Source organism: Mobula hypostoma, chromosome 30, assembly GCF_963921235.1.
Source record: "Mobula hypostoma chromosome 30, sMobHyp1.1, whole genome shotgun sequence".
Taxonomy (NCBI): domain Eukaryota; kingdom Metazoa; phylum Chordata; class Chondrichthyes; order Myliobatiformes; family Myliobatidae; genus Mobula; species Mobula hypostoma.
Genome location: NC_086126.1, coordinates 3,195,671 through 3,216,674, shown reverse-complemented (window position 1 = coordinate 3,216,674; position 21,004 = coordinate 3,195,671). Strand labels below are relative to the sequence as shown.

Here is a 21,004-nt window from a genome sequence, read left to right as displayed (position 1 = left end):
AAGGTCGCAAATGCCTCCATTTAAGGGATCGGGAATGGGATGAAGGGAGAAGAAATGGGAAGAGGGATGGGAGGGGAATGGGTGGAGGAGGAGGACGGTGAGGAAGGGGGATGGGGAGTGAGGGGGGGAGTTACGGGGCCACCCGCTTTTGCCGACGCCACCTTAAACCTCCGCCCCGGTGACGCTGCCGGGGGAGGCGGGCCGCCCTCGGCAGCCTATAAGAGGATCGGTCGGCAGTACGGGCTGCTTAGAGAGAAACCGGGAGCTGGAGCTGAGCAAGATGACCGAGACAGACGTGGAAGCGGGGCTGAAGGACGTGGAGCTGAACGAGGTGGAGACGGAGTCCGAGAAGCTGCCGATGAACTCGGATGGCGGCGGCGGGGGCGACAGCAACGGCGCGCTGAAGGCCAAGGAGGCCGAGCCCGAGGTCGAGCAGGCTTTCACCGGCTTGAGCAAAGAGGAGCTGCTGAAGGTGGCCAACACGCCGGGCTGGGTGCGCCTCCGCTGGGCGCTGCTGCTGCTCTTCTGGGTCGGCTGGCTGGCCATGCTGGCCGGCGCCATCGCCATCATCGTGCAGGCGCCCCGCTGTAAGGCGCTGCCCGACCTGCGCTGGTGGCAGTGCGGGCCCGTCTACCAAATCCAGGTCGGCGCCTTCCAGGACACGCGGGGCCGCGGCCAAGGAGACCTGGCCGGTGAGTCGGGCTGGTCTGTGATTGGGGGGTCTCCGGGGTGACGGGCCCACGTGGGTGGTGGGGTTTGGGCATTGTGATTGGGGGGTGAGTGTCTCCCCGGTGATGGGCCCACGTGGGTGGTGGGGTTTGGGCATTGTGATTGGGGGGTGAGTGTCTCCCCGGTGATGGGGCCACGTGGGGGGGGTCCTGATTTTTTCCTCGGGGGTGAGAGGACTGGGGCTCTGATTGGGGGTGACGTGGGGATTGTACGAAGGTAGCGGCCACATCATTGGGGGATGGGGGGAACCTTGGGGATTGGAGTCTTTCCCACTGGGGGGGCACGTGGGGTGGGGGAGACGACATCTTTGGTTGGGGTGATTTCCCCCCTATTTACGTCACACGCACCCTCCCGCTGCTGATTGGGCGGCCTGGGGAGTTGGAGGGGGCAATCCCCGAGGCCACGTGGGGTGGGGGCTCCCGGTGGTGAAGGGGAATCCTTTCCCATTGTCGGGAGATTACCGGGGGGGTGGGCGACTCCAGGGAGACGCGGGATTTGTGGGGGGGGGGGTGTTGGGGTCTGTGCACCGGGAGAAGAGGAGATGCTCTACCGGTTGCATCAGCCAGCTTGCGGGGAGCGGGGGTGGGGATGTGTCGCTGCCGCAAGTTGCATCAGCCGAGAGAGAGGAGGCGGGGCCCGGATCTCTGAATGACTGGATGCGGAGGGGAGATGTGGGGATCCTCCGCTCTAGGGAGGGAGGGTGGGGGTGCAGGGGTATCGGCGGGGCTGATATGCCCCCTCTGGGGACGGGCCACTCGCAGCCGCAGGGTTACTCGCTGCTGGCGAGGGTGGAATAGGGGAGAAGTGGCCCGTGGGGTGAGTGGTGAATTGGCTTGTGGCCATATGCACAGAGGTACAGCGGGGGTGGGTGGGGGGGGGGGAGAGACTTCGGTTTCATACGTCACCAGTCCACCAAGCAAGAGTTAATTAGTGAGGGGGGCAAATGAACCTTTGCCTCTTGGATAGGCAGGTGGATGATAGAAAAATGGAGGGTTACGTGGGGAGGGAAGGGTTGGTTCATCTTGGTTGGTTAAAGGGTCAGCACAGCATTGTGGGCCAAAGGGCCTGTACTGTTGCGCGTTGTGTATTTCTGCACTCCGATCATGGATTTTGAAGTGTGGGGGGGGGTACAGTTCACCCTGAGCCAGTTTCATTGCAAGAGGGGGGGTTCTCACTGCGCTCTCCGTTTTGCGCAGGGGTGGAACAGCGCCTGGAGGAGATCGCTGCCCTCAAGGTGAAGGGCATTGTGATCGGCCCCATTCACCGCAACACCCCGGACCAGATCGGCGAGACCAGGCTGACCGAGATCGACGATGCCTTCGGGGACATGGCTCAGTTCGACAGCTTGCTGAAGGCGGCCCACAGGAAAGGTAACCCGCGGGGTGGTGTTGAGGGAGGCGGGGGCTCAGCCTGGACCCTGGGGACTCCTGCTCCCTAGTTAGGCCAGTGTGGGACACTAGGGAGTGGCTGCACCTCGCAGGAAGGATGGGGGGAGAGGGGGTTAGGCACAGGGTTGATGGACGGACGTTGTCTCAATGGGCCAGAGGCCCAGGTTCAATTCCGCCCTGCGTGGAGACAACGTCATCTCCCTGTGGGCTCCCCACCCTCGGGCTCCTCCTGCCGCTGGCTACTTGGCCGGTCAGTTACCCCGAGTGTGTGAGTGAGCGGGCGGGATGTGGGATCTGCTGGGAAACGCGCAGGAGACGGAGCTCGGCTGGCGGGTCACCGTGAATGGCCAGTTCCTGCACTGGGCTGGAGAGGCGGGGTGGAGGTGTGGCGAGTCGGTGGGCTGATGGGTCAGCATGGAGCAGATGGGCTGAATGGCCTGGTTTGTGGTCTGGGCAGGTATCAAGGTGATTCTCGACCTCACTCCCAACTACCGCGGGACGGAGAAGTGGTTCGATCTTAGCTTCAACGAGACTGGCGGGGGCCGCGACCGTCTGCAGGTACGTCCACCATTTTCCAGCCGCGTGTGCGGTCTGCGTCAAATGCCGGTAAGCACGGGGCATTCAACCCGCCGTTAACCGACCAGCCGGTGTGCCTTCAGACCGTGAGAGGGAGCCGGGGCACCTGTGTCAGCCTGTCATCCCTGGTAGTGTGTTCAGCTGCCGGCGGTGGGGGTGCCCCCCCCTCCCCGCGCCCCCCCCCATGCCTCCTGACTGGCCGTAAGTTTGACTCTGGCCCACTCCCGTATCGGCAGCACTGACCTGCAGGAGGCTGGGAGTCGACCAGCGGGTGGGACGTGGGTGGAGCTGGAGGGTGGGGGGAGCCCACCTACGTTGCTTAGTTACAATGGTGGGGTGGGTGGTGGTGGTTAATGAACTCGACACTGCTGCCTGCTGGCCAAAGCCAGTCACTGCACCGCTGCCGTTTACATCCAGGGCTTTGAGCAGGAACGTCATCGGAATGACGTGAATTTGGTGCAGATCCGCCACGTCCCAGGGCGAAGATGACTGCCTGACCTGGGGTTAAAGGACTGTGTGGGAGTGGGGAGGGGCAGGGGAAACGGGGTCGTATTTGGTACTGGACAGTGTTGATGACACTTGCGGGCTGCACCCCCAGTTAGAGGTTACGGGGAGAAGTCGGGGGAATAAGAGTTGGGTAGTAAATGGGGTAGAGAATAAGGGTGGGGTAGTAAATGAGCCACGCTGGAATGGCAGAGTAGGTTCGATGGGCTGAATGGCCCGGCCCTGCCGAATCCTGTGTCTCGTGGCCTTGTTCTGGGGGTGTGTTGGCCGTTGCAGGCGAAGCCTTTCTCGCCTGATTTCGATGGCGCGCGGGGCGGGTAGACTGGGAATCGGGGCGGGCGAGGCCGCCTGCCCGGCGCGGAACCCTAGTGACTGGTGTGCTTCCCCGCAGGAGAAGGAGGCCTTCCAGTTCTGGCTCCAGAAAGGTGTGGACGGGCTGCGCCTGTGGGGAGTGGAGAAGGTTCTCAATTCCGTGAGTATTGGTGCAGATATTCCGGATGCTAAAATCCCTCTTTTTCACCGCCGCCCTCCCCCCCCACAGTTGATCCGTAGGTCCAAGCGACTCCAATTAATGTCGGAGAACGTATGCACCCTGAAATTCCTCCTCTTCACAGACGCCCACGAAACAAGAAGCCCCCATAGAATGATAGAAACATCAAACCCCGAAGCCCCCTGCCCAGCACAAGCAGCAGAAACACTGGCCCTTCCCCACCCTGAAAACAATAGCAAAAGCCCCCAAAGACTATCAAAAGCTCCAGCCCATAACCCAGCACTACAGTACCCCTCACCAGCGAGGGAGAGGGGGTGCGGAGAGCAGCAACTCGCTGGTTGTTCAGGTATTAGTCTCCTCCCCACCGACCCGGGGACTGACAAGCTCCCCCCCTCAGGAAAAAGAGGGTACGACTTGAGTACGGGGGCCTTTCCCTGCAGCCTCGCATGCCGCACTGCCTGCCGTCCTGACGATTCGGTCAGTGGGAATCACTGTGGTGCGTGCGGACTTGAAGCTGATGAAGTACTCCTGGTCCCTGAATGTGATTCCCACTGCCTCCTCGGCAGGAAATTAATTCCCGTTGGTCATCTGGGAATTTTGGGAAGTCTAGTTTGGGGGGGTGGGGGGAAATGACAGTGTGCATGGTCCAGCCCCCCTTGAAAAGGGCCAGTGGCCTCTCCAGCTCAAGAGGCAGCAGGAAACCGGGAACATCCTCAGGGGGCGGGGGGGTACTTAATAAAGTGGCCGCTGTTGCTGGCCTGTGTCGCCTGTGGGAGCGGGTGAGGAGTGACTGACCGATTATCCTCTATTGTAGGCTCCGAATCGGGTAATCGAGTGGCATAATCTCACCAGGAACTTCTCGACAGACGAGCAGCAAAGGTAAGGCTGAGGACCAGAGGCCTCGTACGCTGCAGTCCTGCCTCGGCATTAATGCCAACTCTTGTCTGACAAGATAGCACCTTGACCTCATGGTCCGCCTGGTTGTGATCTGGTTTAACATCACGGGCGCAGGTTCTGAGATTTGTTAACTTTTGCGGCAGCTGTGTGGAGCAAGGAGTAAAAAATACTCTTTAAGTCACAATGAGGAATATATTTAAAAGAAAAAAGAAGAAACAGTGGGGATAATGTGCATGGGTTCAGGTCTGTGCAGGATCTTGGGAATGAAAGGGTTAACATACGAGGAGCATTTGATGGTTCTGAGCCTGTACTTGCTGGAGTTCAGAAGAATGGAGGCGGGGGAAGGTCTCATTGAAACCTATCAAATATTGAAAGATATTCTCGATAGAGTGGATGTGGAGAGGATGTTTCCTGTAGTGGAGGAGTCTAGGACCAGAGGACACAGATAGAGTGGATGTGGAGAGGATGTTTCCTATAGTGGGGGAGTCTAGGACCAGAGGACACAGATAGAGTGGATGTGGAGAGGATGTCTCATTGTGGGGGACTCTCAGACCAGTGGACAGAGCCTCAGAATAGAGGGATGACCGTTTAGAACGGAGATGAGGAGGAATTTCTTTAGCCAGAGGGTGGGGAATCTGTGGAATTCATGGCCACGGACAGTCTCCAAGACAAGCTTTTCACTCTGCGTGTGACAATATGAAGCCAATCCTTCAAGTCTGCTTCTTGCCCCCAGGGTTCTTGTCATCGCCACGATGAATCCCAACCCCGACGAGATACTGCAGCTCCTGAAGGAATCGGATGTGGACCTGGTCTTCAGTAACTACCTGCGGCAGGCCGTCTCGGAGCCCGGCTGGCTGTCGGCCGCCGCCATCCACCGAAGCGTGCAGCGCTACATCAGCAACAGCAACAAGACCTGGCCGATCTGGGCGGTACGCAACTCCTCCTCCGCCGCGCCTTGCAGGGACAGGCCCTTCGGCCCGCAGACCTGTGCTAGCCCAATTGTCTGGGGGGGGGGCCCGTTGGTCAGGGTCTGTTGCGTCCTAGCGTCAGAGTACGATATGGAGAGCAGGCTCCCCCTCCTTTCCCACCGATGAACCAAAAGGAACGGCAGAGACTGGCGCAGTTTGGCACCGGTGCTGTCGCAGGGAGTGTTGAACCCAACATAGGGCCGTCCTTGGGGCTTCAGGTCCAGAGTTTATTTCCCCTCTGGGTTTACTCCCAAACTCCTGCCTGTGGGTGGGGATGGCACAAGGCAGTGGAGGTTTGAGATCAGTTTTCCTTCTAGTCGAGCTGACGCGCCCCATCTTCCTAAATCAATTAAATTAATATTCAAATGGGTAACCTATCTAATCCCCATCTGCCTTCACCATATCCATATCCCTCCATCTTCCTCTCATCCAAACGTCTCTTAAAAGTCCCTAATGTATTTGCCTCCACCACCGTACCGGGAAGCACATTCCAGGCATCCATAACTCGTATTTTATATATTTTTTTTAAAACTTGCCCCAAACATCTCCTTTGAAATTACCCCCTCTCACCTTCAATGCCTGCCCTCTGGTTATTTCAACCTGGGAAATGGATACTCCCTGTCCGCTATCGAGCCTCTCAATCTTATAAACCTCTGCCAGATCTCCCCCCCCCCCGCCCCCCCTGACGCTCCGGGAAAAACATTCCAAGTTTGTCCGGCCTCTCCTGATAGCACACGCTCTCTAAACCAGACAGCATTCTGGTGAACCTCTTCTGCCCCCTCTCCAAAGACTCAACATCCTTCCTGGAGTGGGGCAACCAGAAATGTATGCAATACTCCAGGGATGGCCTAACCAGAGTTTTAAAAAGTTGCGACACAACTTCCTGACTTTTGTACTCATTGTCTTGGTTCAGAAAGACAAGTATTCCTGTTTCCCTATTTCCTTCCCTCTTGGGAGTTCTCTTTCACCCCCTTCCCCACACCCCATTTCAAAGCTGGGTTGAGCTAAGGGGATTTTGACCGGACGTCCCAACTTTCCTTTCAGGTATCTGGGTCCAGGATGGGTCACCTGGCCACCATGAACCCTCACCTGGCCGGCCTCCTTCCAGTGATGTTGTTTACACTTCCTGGAACACCCTTCACCTACTACGGCGACGAGATCGGGCTGTGGAACAATGAGGTACGTGTCTGCTGGAGTGGTGGGGGGTCAGTTTGGCTGGGGGTTTTTCGCTTCGTACACCAGCAAGGTGAAATGCTAAGTTGCCACTGAGGGAAGCAACTGCGATGTTGGTGTTCATCGCGAGAGGGCAAGGGTGTGATGCTGAGGCTTTGTAAGCTGTCGGTGAAGCCTCATTTGAAGAATTGTGAGCAGTTTTGGGTCCCTTATCTACGACGGGATGTGCTGGGATTGGAGGAGGACCAGTGGAGGTTCACGGAGAATTATCCCGGGAACGACAGGAGCATTTGAGGTCTTTGTGCTTGATGGTGCTTAGAACAATATGGCAGAATCTCATTGAAACTTATTGAAAAGCTGAGATACAGTATGTTTTCTGCAGTGGGGGAGTCTAGGACCAGAGGACACAGATAGAGTGGATGTGGAGAGGATGTTTCCTGTAGTGGGGGAGTCTAGGACCAGAGGACACAGATAGAGTGGATGTGGAGAGGATGTTTCCTATAGTGGGGGAGTCCAGGACCAGAGGACACAGATAGAATGGATGTGGAGAGGATGTTTTCTATAGTGGGGGAGTCCAAGATCAGAGGACACAGATAGAGTGGATGTGGAGAGGATGTTTCCTATAGTGGGGGAGTCTAGGACCAGAGGACACAGATAGAGTGGATGTGGAGAGGATGTTTCCTATAGTGGGGGAGTCTAGGACCACAGGACATAACCTCATCCCTTTAGAACAGATGAGGAATTTCTTCAGCCAGACGATGGTGAATCTGAGGAATTCTTTGCCACAGACAGCTGTGGAAGCCAAGCCATTGGGTATAAAAGTGGAGGTTGACGGGTTCCTGATTAGTCAGGGCATTAAAGTTACGGGGAGAAGGCAGGAGGGTGGGGTTGAAAGGGATGATAAATCAGTCCCAGTGGAATGGTGGGGCAGACTCGATGGGCCGAATGGCCTCATTGTGCTCTTGCAGTCTTTAGGAGAGAAGTGCACGAAAGGAGGCATAGACTACATCTGCGGGGCTGAATGGCCTTTTGGATTTGGGTGTAGGCCATGTCTAGTCTTTTTTTTAAATGTTTCATGGGATGTTTCGGGGAGTTGGAGGCTGATTGAGCCAAGGCTGGTGGGGTGGGGAGGCGGAAGTGTTTCTCTCTGGGTTGTTGCCTCTGACTGAGTCCCCCCTGCCTCTGCTCGTCTCTGCAGCACGACCGGGACCCGTGGATGTTGTGGAACTCGTCAGTAAATGCCGGCTTCACCTCCAAGGCCAGCGGCCGCCAGAAGCCCAACTTCAACCAGACAGTGGAGGTGAGTGCTCGAAGGGTTGTTCAATGCAGTAGGGGAAAAAATAATAAACGAGTAAATCAGTTACAGTGTATGTATATCATATAGATTAAAAATTGTGCAAAAAAACCTGAAATTATAGAAAATAGTCGGGTTCAATGTCCATTTAGGAATTGGATGGAAGAAGCTGTTCCTGAATCGCTGAGTGTGTGTTTTCAGGCTCCTGTATCTCCTCCCTGATGGTAACAGTGAGAAAAGGGCATGCCCTGGGTGCTGGAGGTCCTTAATAATGGACGCTGCCTTTCTGAGACGCCGCTCCCTGAAGATGTCCTGGGTACTTTGTAGGCTCATGCCCAAGATGGAGCTGACTAGATTTACAACCCTGAAACATCGACTGATTATTCCCTTCCGTAGATGCTGACTGACCACCTGATTTCCTGCAGTGGTCTGTCTGTGCCCCGTTCAACCCTCACCGAGTCTAGCTACACCATCGAAAGGCTCCAGTATAGTCTGGGTGTCTTGCTGTCTGGTGTTTCCTGAGCATTTAAGGATTTAATTGTGACGTGCAGCGAAAGTTGTCGTTTGCGTCGATGGACCGACGTGGTCCGAGGATCTGCCGGGGACAGCCTGTACGCGGTCATGGGGGGGCGGGTGTGGGAGTGTATGGACTCCTTATGGGCAGTGTCAGGAATTGAACCCCCGATTGCTGGTTTCGTAATCGGGTTACACCGGCAGCTAAGATACCATCAATACGGGAACTGCTCTGCCCGTGACCGTGGGGAACCGCAGAGAGTTGTGGGGGTGGGACGCAGCTCAGCACGTCAAGGAAACCAGCCTCCCCTCTGTGGCGACAGACACGAAGTTGCTGGAGGAACTCAGCAGGCCGGGGCAGCATCTGTGGAAGAGAGCACAGTCGACGTTTCGGGCCGAGACCCTTCACCGGGACTCATCGGAACTTTGAAGAGTCGCGTCGCAAAATGTTGACTGCTTGCTCTTTTCTCGTAGATGCTGCCTGGCCTGTAGGTTTTCTCCTGCTTTGTGATTTTCCGCCCCCACACCTCTCTCTGTCTTAATAAATCACCCACCCCAGACATCCTGTCCTCTCGCCTCTCCCATTGGGCAGTCGATACAAAAGCCTGAAAGCCCGTCCCGCCGGGCGCAAGGAACGCTTCTCCCCACCATTATCAGAATATCGAACCCTGAGATGAGATGGACTCATGACTTCACAAACTACCTCGTTACGATCTTGGCAACTCGTTGTTTTCCTGGCACCGCACCTCCTCTCGCTGTCACAGTTCATTCTGCATTCTGTTATCGTCTGACCTTTGTTCTACCTCAGTGCACTGATCAGCATGAACAGCTCTTCCGCTGTACACGTGCCACTAATAAATTTTTCTCTCTCTCCAGGGCCAGAAATCCGACAGTAATTCTCTACTCTCACTATTCAAGAAATTGGGTCTACTGAAGGTGAAGGAGCGTTCGCTTCAGTTTGGTGAGTTCCAGCCGGTGCACACTGAGGGCAGCGTCTACGGCTACCTTCGTGTCTGGGACCAGAGCACCCGCTTCCTGGTCCTGCTGAACTTTGGTACAGAGCCTACCACTGTCTCCGTCGAGGGGAAGGAGGGCCTCCCCTCCATGGCCAGCGTGGAGCTCAGCTCGCTACCGCCCAGGTTGGAAGAGGAGATCAGCTTGGACTCCGTCACCCTCGCCGGAGGGGAAGGCCTCGTGCTGAAGTTCCCCTTTGTACCCTGAAGTGACACACCATCTCCCTCCCCTCCACCCACCACCACCCTCACACGCCGGGGGGGGGTGGGGAAACGTCCCTCCGAGTGAGGCTCCCACATTCCATTGTGCGCTGCTCTTTAACAAATGCTGGTTTTTTCCCGTTTTGTGTTGTTGCCGTTCCTCTCCCGGATGCCGGACGGTTTCCTCAGCCTCCCTGTTTACGGTCGGAGCCTGTCGTTGGCCTGAGCCATGAGGGGGGCGCGGAGCTGGGATGACCTGGTCCGACTTCATAAGCATTAAAACCCAGCCGTGCCCCTTTCAAACCTCCTGGTTTTATTCTCCTGGGCTGCCCCGGGGTGTAGTGGCAATGGCTGAAGACCATATGTAGGGGGTTAGGAGCAGAACACTTGGCCTGTTTTGGGGTGCGACTGATCTTTAAGACAAGGGAGCAAAATGAGGCCATTTGGCCCATCGGTTGTAGATTTGTTCCCCCCAACCACATTCTCCCCGTAACCTTTGACCCCTTGACTCATGAGAACCTACCGACCTCCGCTTTATATGTACCCAGTGACAGCCTCCATAGCCATCTGTGGCAACGAATTCCACAGAATCACTACCCTCTGGCTAAAGAAATTACTCCTCATCTCTGTTCTAAATGGACGTCCCTCTATTCTGAGGCTGTGCCCTTTGATCCTAGACTCCCCCACCATAGGAAACATCCTCTCCACATCCACTCTATCTGTGCCATCTGGTCCTAGACTCCCCCACTAGAGGAAACATCCTCTCCACATCCACTCTATCTGTGTCCTCTGGTCCTAGACTCCCCCACTAGAGGAAACATCCTCTCCACATCCACTCTATCTGTGTCCTCTGGTCCTAGACTCCCCCACTACAGGAAACATCCTCTCCACATCCACTCTGTCTGTGTCCTCTGGTCCTAGACTCCCCCACTATAGGAAACATCCTCTCCACATCCACTCTATCTGTGTCCTCTGGTCCTAGACTCCCCACTATAGGAAACATCCTCTCCACATCCACTCTATCTGTGTCCTCTGGTCCTAGACTCCCCCACTAGAGGAAACATCCTCTCCACATCCACTCTGTCTGTGTCCTCTGGTCCCAGACTCCCCCACTATAGGAAACATCCTCTCCACATCCACTCTATCTGTGTCCTCTGGTCCTAGACTCCCCACTATAGGAAACATCCTCTCCACATCCACTCTATCTGTGTCCTCTGGTCCTAGACTCCCCCACTATAGGAAACATCCTCTCCACATCCACTCTATCTGTGTCCTCTGGTCCTAGACTCCCCCACTAGAGGAAACATCCTCTCCACATCCACTCTATCAGGGCCTTTCAATATTTGGTAGGTTTCAGTGAGGACCCACCCCCCCCCGCATTCTTCTAATCATAGGACGTGGTGAGTCCATCTCCCTGTCCTGAACGGACCGGACTGCCCTGATGCTGTACCACGGTCCCTGGACACGAGTTTCAGTCGGGTATGCACCCGACCTGTTGGGTGGCCAAGTGGTAGTTCAGTCTGTCGGCTAGACAGACACTGAGAATGCTGGAGGGTCTCTGGTCAGGAGGGGAATAAAGAAACCAGTGCCGGTCACGGGTCTCGGCCCGAAACGCCCGCCGGCTGTTTATTCCTCTCCGTAGATGCTGTCTGACCTGCTGAGATCCTCCAGCGTTTTGAGAGAGACCATTCTGCAAATGGCATTGCCACTCGTTCACCCCGATGGCTTCCAGGCCCCTCCCTCACCACCCCCACCCCGTGCAGCCACTTCATTCGCTGGTGGTTCAGTTGTGATGGAATGGTGTAGCAGGCTCGATGGGCCGAATGGCCTAACGCTGTTCCGTTGTGCGGTGCTGTCCCCAACAGTCTGGATTCAATACAGCTTCGCCCTGTGAGTTAGAGTTGTCCTCTCTTCTTCCCCGTGAGTGGAAACGGCTCGCCCGCCAGTCTTTTAGTTCTCAGCGTGTCGGGCAGCATCTGTGGAGCAGGAGGCACTTCATGTTCTGGTGAGGCGACCGCGAAGGGGTCAAGTTCACTGTTATCCGGCTGTACACGTGTACGGTCCTGTGCTGAAGCTAGCTAATGTGTGTGCTGTGTTCAACGTGGAGTTTGTAAATCTGGCGGGAGCAGATGATGTTGGGGGTGGCGAGGGTGGTAGAGGAGTGCCAGGGTTGGGGAAATCTGTGGGTAGTTTTTTGCAGCAGTACACTGCAATGCATAAAATTACTACAGTATATAGCGATGGGGAGAAATGTACTTTTTACACAGTACTGTGCTCAAATGAAACAATGTTCCTCTGGACCACAGTACACCCACAAAACGTACATCACACACAGCCCAGAAACTAAATTCTTTGCACAACTAAGTTATTAAAATATTCAAAATGCATGTTATAGTGCACAGCACAGATAAAGTTATCAGACCCCAGGGTCTCGCTCTTCTCCCTCCTGAGCTGCTGAGTATTTTTTTTGGGTTGTTACAATTGCCCTCGGTCCTTGGCTGGTGTCCCATCCCCGGCGGAAAGAGGACGGACTGACTGACCTGCAGGCTGCGAAGCTGTATTTTCTCCAGAGCGGCTCGGCTTGGCTCCCGAACGTGGAAGCCGCCGGCAGCCGTGGCTGAGGAAACTTAACACTATTCCCTGCCCCTGTGTCTTGTGTCTGTTTACCTTGTGGTCGTTAACTGGATGTTGCGGCTTGTCTGAGATTGGCAAGCTTTGAGTATTTTTTTTTTTAAAACTGGATTTTTCATACTTTTTAATCTTGTTGTTCATTAAAAATAATGTTCCAAGCAAAAAAAAAACAATTGAGTGACTTCATTGCTGCTGTTGTTTAAGATTGTTTAATGATAATTCCTGGAGGATCAAATAATTTTCCAATGCATAACATTTAAAGAAAAACCCAATAAGTATAAATGCATGAGATTAGCTTGTACACAGACTCAGTTTTAGGGCCACAAAGTGACACTGATCCTGGTCAGTGGCATCCGCACTGTGCTTCAAGACGAGAGGTCCCAGGTTCAAATCTGGCCTGCTTCTTACAGGCTTTTCATCTGTGCTCTGTTGAGTTAGCAACTCTGCCTTGTGCTTTTTTTTAAAGAAACATAAAAATGCTGAAGAAATAGCAAGGTTCCTTCCTGATGCAACAGAGGTGATGTGAAGCACATGAGTTTCTGTGCAGAAGGTGACTGACAGGAAACAGGGCAGCGAGGGACAAAATAACAGCCAAACAACTGAGTCCCTCTAGGGTCGAGGTGCCAAGAGTCATATGAAGTACATCTACAATAGTAAAATACAATCACAAAGTCCCCGAGTCCCTAAATGTTGCAGCAGTCTACAAACATACATCTTGCCTTCTACTGAGCAACCACTGGAGGGCAGTGCTGAGTCCTGCATGGTCACCCTGGTACCCTGGGTGGCAACAAACTGGCAGCCTAGTCCTCACCATAACAGGTTACGCAGCTTCCCTTCCCCCAGGGTTCGCCAGCAAGCCAGTGAATCGGACTTGCGGCCACGAGAAAAGTGGCGGAGATCGTCGCTCGCCAACGGACCGCACACATCTTTGTACGCCAACGACTCGGTCGCGGGTGGCAACGCAGTCACACCAAACCCGGTTCCGGTTCCTGTCTTGCTGCTGCCGAGCGGCGGGCTCTCTGGTGGGGAAAACCTGCACCAGTGCTTTAAGTTCCTAATTTCCAGCGGGTCCTTCCAATCGTAAAAAAAAATAAAAGTTTTTTTTCCTAAGGAAAAGGTTTGGCCCCTGTAGAAGCTGCTGTGTCCAAATATGCTGACATCTTACAGGTAGGTTACCACTTAAAAGACTTGGGCAGGTGGCATGGTGGTTAGCGTAGCTCTTATTGCAGAGCTAGTGACGGGTTCAATTCCCGCTGCTGCCCAAGGAGTTTTTATGTCCACTGACTGTGCGGGTTTCCACCGGGTGCCCTGGTTTCCTCCCACATTCCAAGGATGTACCGGTTAGCGGGTTTAATCGGCGGCGTGGGTGTAATTGGGGGGCGTGGGCTCGTTGGGCCGGTGGTTTAGACAGATTATGCATGTGGATGATAGAGAAATTGGGGAGTACGTGGGAAGCAAGGTTCATGTTAGAGTGGGTTTAAAAAAATATATATAAAAAATTAAATTAGTGCAAGAAAAGCAAATGTAGTGAGGTAGTGTTCATGGACCGTTCAGGAAGCAGATGGTGGAGGGGAAGAAGCTGTTCCTGAATTGTTGAGTGTGTGTCTTCAGGCTCCTGTACCTCCTCTCTGATGGTAGCAATGAGAAGAGGGCATGTCCTGGGTGGTGGGGGTCCGTAATGATGGATGCTGCCTTTCTGAGGCATCGCTCCTTGAAGATGTCCTGGATACTACGGAGGCCGGTGCCCGTGATGGAGCTGACTGAGTTTACAACCCTCTGCAGTTTATTTCAATCCTGTGCAGTAGCCTCCCACCCCTCCTGTCCCCCCATACCAGGCGGGACACAGCCAGTCAGAATGCTCTCCACGGTACATCTGGAGAAATTTGTGACAGCCTTTGGTGACAAACCAAATCTCCTCAAACTCCAAATGAAGAACAGCCTCCGTCGGGCCTTCTTTGTAACTACGTCAATATGTTGGGTCCAGAGTAGATCCTCAGAGATGCTGACAACCCAGGAACTTGAAGCTGCTGACCGCTCGGTGAGGGCTGGTGTGTCCTCTCCAGAATTCTCTACCTATCCCTCCCTCACTTTAAAACTTTGGATTATAGACATCTGGCGTGGAGATGGATATCTCACCGCTTGCCAAGTTTACATCCCTCGTAACTGGAGCCGGTTGGGTCTCCAGCCTTCAACAGATGATAGGTGCAGGAGTAGGCCGTTCGGCCCTTCAAGACAGCACCGCCATTCACTGTGATCATGGCTGATCATCCACAATCAGCAACCCTTTTCCTCCCTTCTCCCCTTATCCCCTGCTGATGACCGTTCCCCTGACTTCCCCTTTCAGGAGTCAGCAACAAGCTCTGTGGGTGGTTTGTCAGCTTTGACGGGGAAACCGTTATTGTGACACTGCGTGGCCACATCTTCGATCTCAGTTCTTTACACTGACTCATCAGCAGGTTTGTGGGGGGGGGGCGTTCGAGCTGGGCGTAAGCACACAGTGGCGCGTGTGACGAGGGTAGAGCAGAGGGGTGAGCACGCAGCCTCAGGATGAGCAGGGAATATTGTAGCCCATCTGCACTGACCTGGATTTGCTGTCGAGGACGTGCACCCCACCAAATTCAGGAACAGATATTACCTAACCAGTCTGGTTAACTTCACTCACCCCAACACTGAACTGATTCCACAAGCCTCCACTTTCACCCTCCAGTGCATGTTCTCAGTATTATACATCTATCTGTCTGTCTGTGTATCTATCTTCTTATCTGTCTATCTATGTATCTATATCTATCTGTCTGTCTAACTATATATCTGTCTGTATCTAACTATCTATCTGTATATCTATGCAAACACAAGGAAATCTGCAGATGCTGGAATTTCAAGCAACACACAAAAAATGCTGGTGAACACAGCAGGCCAGGCAGCATCCATAGGAAGAGGTATACTGTAGAGGTCTATCTGTGTATCTATCTGTCTGTCTACATCCTGAAGTGGGAAGGAGAACAGCCAGGGGTCATGTTACATATTGGTTCCAACGATATAGGTAGGAAAAGGGAGGAGGTCCTGAAAACAGACTACAGGGAGTTAGGAAAGAAGTTGAGAAGCAGGACCACAAAGGTTGTCATCTCAGGATTACTGCCTGTGTCACGTGACAGTGAGTATAGGAATAGAGTGAGGTGGAGGATAAATGCGTGGCTGAGAGATTGGAGCAGGAGGCAGGGATTCAGATTTCTGGATCATTGGGACCACTTTTGGGGCAGGAGTGACCTGTACAAAAAGGATGGGTTCCACTTGAATCCTAGGGGGACGAATATCCTGGCAGGAAGGTTTGCTAAGGCTATGGGGAGAGTTTGAACTAGAATTGCTGGGGGTTGGGAAGCAAACTAAAGAGGCAGAGGAAGAGGCGGTTGGCTCACAAACAGAGAAAGCTTGGAGACAGTGCGAGAGGAAGGAGAGGCAGGTGATAGAGAAGGGACACACTCAGACCGATGGTTTGAGATGTGTCTCTTTTAATGCAAGTATTATGAACAAAGCGGATGAGCTTAGAGCGTGGATCAGTACTTGGAGCTATGATGTTGTGGCCATTACAGAGACTTGGATGGCTCAGGGGCAGGAATGGTTACTTTGAGTGCCAGGCTTTAGATATTTCAGAAAGGACAGAGAGGGAGGCAAAAGAGGTGCGGGTGTGGCTGTTGATCAGAGATAGTGTCACGGCTGCAGAAAAGGAGGAAGTCATGGAGGGATTGTCTACAGAGTCTCTGTGGGTGGAATTTAGAAACAGGAAGGGGTTAATAACTCTACTGGGTATTTTTATAGACCACCCAATAGTAACGGACATCGAGGAGCAGATAGGGAGACAGATTCTGGAAAGGTGTAATAATAACAGGGTTGTTGTGGTGGGAGATTTTAATTTCCCAAATATCGATTGGCATGTCCCTAGAGCGAGGGGTTTAGATGGGGTGGAGTTTGTTAGGTGTGTTCAGGAAGGTTTCTTGACACAATATGTAGATAAGCCTACAAAAGGAGAGGCTGTACTTGATCTGGTATTGGGAAATGAACCTGGTCAGGTGTCAGGTCTCTCAGTGGGAGAGCATTTTGGAGATAGTGATCACAACTCTATCTCCTTTACCATAGCATTGGAGAGGGATAGGAACAGACAAGTTAGGAAAATGTTGAATTGGAGTAAGGGGAAATATGAGGCTATCAGGCAGGAGCTTGGAAGCATAAATTGGAAACAGATGTTCTCAGGGAAACGTACAGAAGAAATGTGGCAAATGTTCAAGGGATATTTGTGTGGGGTTCTGCATACGTACATTCCAATGAGACAGGGAAGGGATGGTAGGGTACAGGACCGTGGTGTACAAAAGCTGTTGTAAATCTAGTCAAGAAGAAAAGAAGAGCTTGTAAAAGGTTCAAAAACTAGGTGATGATAGAAATCTAGAAGATTATAACGTTTGCAGGAAGGAGCTTAAGAATGAAATTAGGAGAGCCAGAAGGGGCCATGAGAAGGCATTGGCAGATAGGATTAAGGAAAACTCCAAGGCATTCTACAAGTATGTGAAGAGCAAGAGGATAAGACGTGAAAGAATAGGACTAATCAAGTGTGACAGTGGAAAAGTGTGTATGGAACCGGAGGAAATAGAGGAGGTACTTAATGAATACTTTACTTCAGTATTCACTACGGAAAAGGATCTTGGTGATTGTAGGGATGACCTGCAGTGGACTGAAAAGCTTCAGCATGTGGATATTAAGGAAGAGGATGTGCTGGGGCTTTTGGAAAGCATCAAGTTGGGTAAGTCACCGGGATCGTTGCATCATCAATGAGGACGAGAGAGGTTCTGGAGGATTGGAGGGTCGTGGATGTTGTTCCCTTATTCAAGAAAGGGAGTAGAGATAGCCCAGGAAATTATAGACCAGTGAGTCTTACTTCAGTGGTTGGCAAATTGATGGAGAAGATCCTGAGAGGCAGGATTTATGAACATTTGGAGAGGCATAATATGATTAGGAATGGTCAGCATAGCTTTGTCAAAGGCAGGTCCGTGCCTTACGAGCCTGATTGAATTTTTGGAGGATGTGAGTATGTGCACTGATGAAGGTAGAGCAGTAGATATAGTGTATATGGATTCTCCTGATCTAACTTGAAAAGGCTCACAGTTACTGTTGCTGACCATGACTGTGGCAAGCATGCCATCGTGGAGGAGTCTCAGGATTCAAATGTACTTTTCAGGGCATCCATAGGTGGATAGGACATCCCATAGGAGTTCCCTTGATACCAAGTCAAAGGCTTTGGTGAGGTCAACGCTGTCTTCGAAACATCCTAAATTCAGCTGGGAAGATAGAAGAACCAACGTCAGCATGCTAAATGAAGCAAAAACAAGAAGCATTGAAGTCTACGTCATCAGGAACCAACTAAGATGGAGCGGTCATGTTGTTCGGATGAAAGACAAACGTCTGCCGAAACAAATCTTCTGCTCCCAGCTTAAAGAAGGCAAACGTAAAAGAGGCGGACAACAGAAGAGATTCAAAGACATCTTAAAAGCCAACATGAAGAAGTGTAACATCGACATCAACAAGTGGGAAACCAATGCCAAGGACAGAAAACTCTGGCAAGCCATCATCCGAGAAGGAACAACAACTTTTGAAGCCAACAGATGTGCAGAATTAGAAGAAAAGAGTAGAAAATGGAAAGAGAGGCAGCAACAGCCAAAGCTCGATCTGCCATCTGGAACTACCTGTCCTGAATGCGAAAGAACTTTCAAAGCCAAGATTGGACTCATAAGCCACTTGAGAGCCCAAAAATAGATCAACAGAACGAAGACCATCATCCTCGACCTCGAGAGATAGCCACGACAACGACGACGTATATGGATTTTAGCAAGGCATTTAATAAGGTACCCCATGCAAGGCTTATTGAGAAAGTAAGGAGGCATGGGATCCAAGAATTGGCTTGCCCACAGAAGGCAAAGAGTGGTTGCAGACGGGTCATATTCTGCATGGAGGTTGGTGACCAGTGGAGTGCCTCAGGGATCTGTTCTGCAACTCCTAATCTTTGTGATTTTTATAAATGACCTGGATGAGGAAGTGAAGGGAAAGGTTAGTAAATTTGCTGATGACATAAAGGTTGAGGGTGTTGTGGACAGTGTGGAGGGCTGTCAGAGGTTACAGCGGGACATTGATAGGATGCAAAACTGGGCTGAGAAGTGGCAGATGGAGTTCAACCCAGATAGGTGTGAGGTGGTTCATTTTGTTATGTCAAATATGATGGCAGATTATAGTATTAATTGTAAGACTCTTGGCAGTGTGGAGGATCAGAGGGATCTTGGGGTCCGAGTCCATAGGACACCCAAAGCTGCTGTGCAGGTTGACTACGTAGTTAAGAAGGCGTACAGCGTATTGGCCTTCATCAATCGTGGGATTGAGTTTAAGAACTGAGAGGTAATGTTGCCGCTATATAGGACCCTGGTCAGACCCCATTTGGAGTACTGTGCGCATTTCTGGTCGCCTCACTACAGGAAGGATGTGGAAGCTATATAAAGGGTGCAGAGGAGATTTACAAGGATGTTGCCTGTATTCGGGAGCATGCCTTATGAGAATAGGTTGAGTGAACTTGGCCTTTTCTGCCTGAACGACGGAGGATGAGAGGTGACCTGATAGAGATGTATAAGATGATGAGAGGCATTGATCGTGTGGATAGTCAGAGGCTTTTTCCCAGGGCTGAAATGGCTGACACAAGAGGGTGTAGTTTTAAGGTGCTTTGAAGTAGGTTTAGAGGAGATGTCAGGCAACAGAGAGTGGTGAGTGCGTGGAATGGGCTGCCGGTGACGGGAGTGGAGGTGGAAACAATAGGGTCTTTTAAGAGACTCCTGGAGCTCAGAAAAATAGAGGGCTATGGGTAAGCCTAGGTAGTTCTAATGTAAGGATATTTTCAGCACAGCTTCGTGGGCCGAAGGGCCTGTATTGTGCTGTAGGGTTTCTATGTTTCTAACCTGATTCTGAACAATCTCTCACTCAGCTTCAACAAACACAAAGAGCTTATCACTGACTTCAGAAAGGGGAAGTTGGGAGATCACATGCCAGGTCTCATGGCTGAGTCAGATACGGGCAGAATCAGCAGCTTTAAGTGCCTTAGTCCTAAGCCGCCCATTGGTCGAGGAAGACCATGGATGTTGTGCCCTAGCTGCCTCCATGGTAGGCAAGCCTAGGCAGTACGATGTGGAGAACATGCAGCAGACTCCCCCTCTCCACCCTCCTAATGAATACAAAGGACCGGCAGAGACTGATACAGTTTGGCACCAGCGGCGTCGCAGGAGTTGCCAGTCAGCGTTGAACTCAACGTAGCACTCCCTTAGGGACTCCAGCTCCGGATTTTTCCCTCAGGGTTTACTCCCAAAGCCTTCCCCACGAGCGGGTATGGCTGCAAGGCAGCGGAGGTTTGAGATGAGAGGTTTCCTTCTCCTAGATGAGCTGCCAACCACAGCTGATGAGGGAGGTACCATGGAATACGAGGGACCATAACTTTAAGGTGATTGGAGGAAAGTATAGGGTGGATGTCAGAGGTAGGTTTTTTACACGGAGAGTGGTGGGTGTGCCAAGGGTGGTGGTGGAGGCAGATACACCAGGGACATTTAAGAGACTCTTAGATAGGCACGTGGATGATAGAAAAATGGAGGACTATATGGGAGGGAAGGGTTAGATTGATCTTGGAGTGGGTTAATGGTCAGCACAACATGATGGGCTGAAGGGCCTGGACTGTGCTGTAATGTTCTATGTTCTAATCTAACTTCCAACTGAAGCTTTGTAGCGGGTATTGGGTGTGGACATTCCCATCGAAACTGCACAGGGGAAGACACCAGGTGAAGATGGCGCCAGTGACATCGCAACCAACAGCGACGTCCCGCAGGAAGTCCACGAAGCTACTTGTTTACTTCTTTGTCTTTCTTCAAATATGATTCCGCTACTGTTGGAACCTGTGGTTTACACTTTGATGGCGCGATCTGGTGCTTTGCTGTCTGCGAGGGGGTTCGGTGAGATTTACGGTGCAGCGTGTGGAATCGAAGAATCCTGGGGACGGGGCACGAGCCAATGATCGACTCCATTTCCCACCGATGAAAGTGTCCAGCAAGGTTGAAATCAACGAGGACGAGAGTGGGTGGTCAGTGTCTTCTGCCTGCGTCTGAGCGGTCTCTCTCTTCCTCTCACTCACTGATCCCGGAGGAAGGTGCCTGCGTTTGACTGGTCTCTCTTTCCCTCTCGCTCAATGCTGCTGGAGTCCCGGGTCTTGGGCAAGGTTTAATCGACACGGTTTGTGGATTGCACTCTTTAGTTCACGTAATGATGTGTTTCTGGTTTCTGGCTGGTCCTTTTTTATTGGTATTTTGTGTGATTTTGACTGGGCTGCACTGGCTCTGCGGCCTGCAGTTGGTGAGCGACACAGCAGGGAACTGAACTGAACTGAACTGAACTGTTCCAATGACTCTGTGGTTCGACGTTTTATATTCTATGTTTTCTGCTGTTTGCGCCATTTTGTTCTTTGTTTTTTGCTCACTGGGTGTCTGATGTTTTCTTTGAATGGGTTCCATGGTATTTCATTGTTTTGTGGCTGTCTGCAGCAAGACAGATCTCAGGGGTGT

General features: G+C 52.3%; 1 protein-coding gene across 1 annotated transcript; it reads left to right on the top strand.

The window, feature by feature from the left end:
• Nucleotides 1–237: 237 nt before the first annotated feature.
• slc3a2b (solute carrier family 3 member 2b) lies at nucleotides 238–11,134 on the top strand. Its single transcript, XM_063036616.1, has 9 exons — nucleotides 238–692; nucleotides 1,926–2,099; nucleotides 2,575–2,675; nucleotides 3,589–3,669; nucleotides 4,502–4,566; nucleotides 5,318–5,513; nucleotides 6,597–6,731; nucleotides 7,924–8,025; nucleotides 9,409–11,134. Exons 1-9 carry the CDS (start codon nucleotides 281–283, stop codon nucleotides 9,751–9,753), a joined length of 1,611 nt encoding a protein of 536 aa, XP_062892686.1. The 5' UTR covers nucleotides 238–280; the 3' UTR covers nucleotides 9,754–11,134.
• Nucleotides 11,135–21,004: the final 9,870 nt, after the last annotated feature.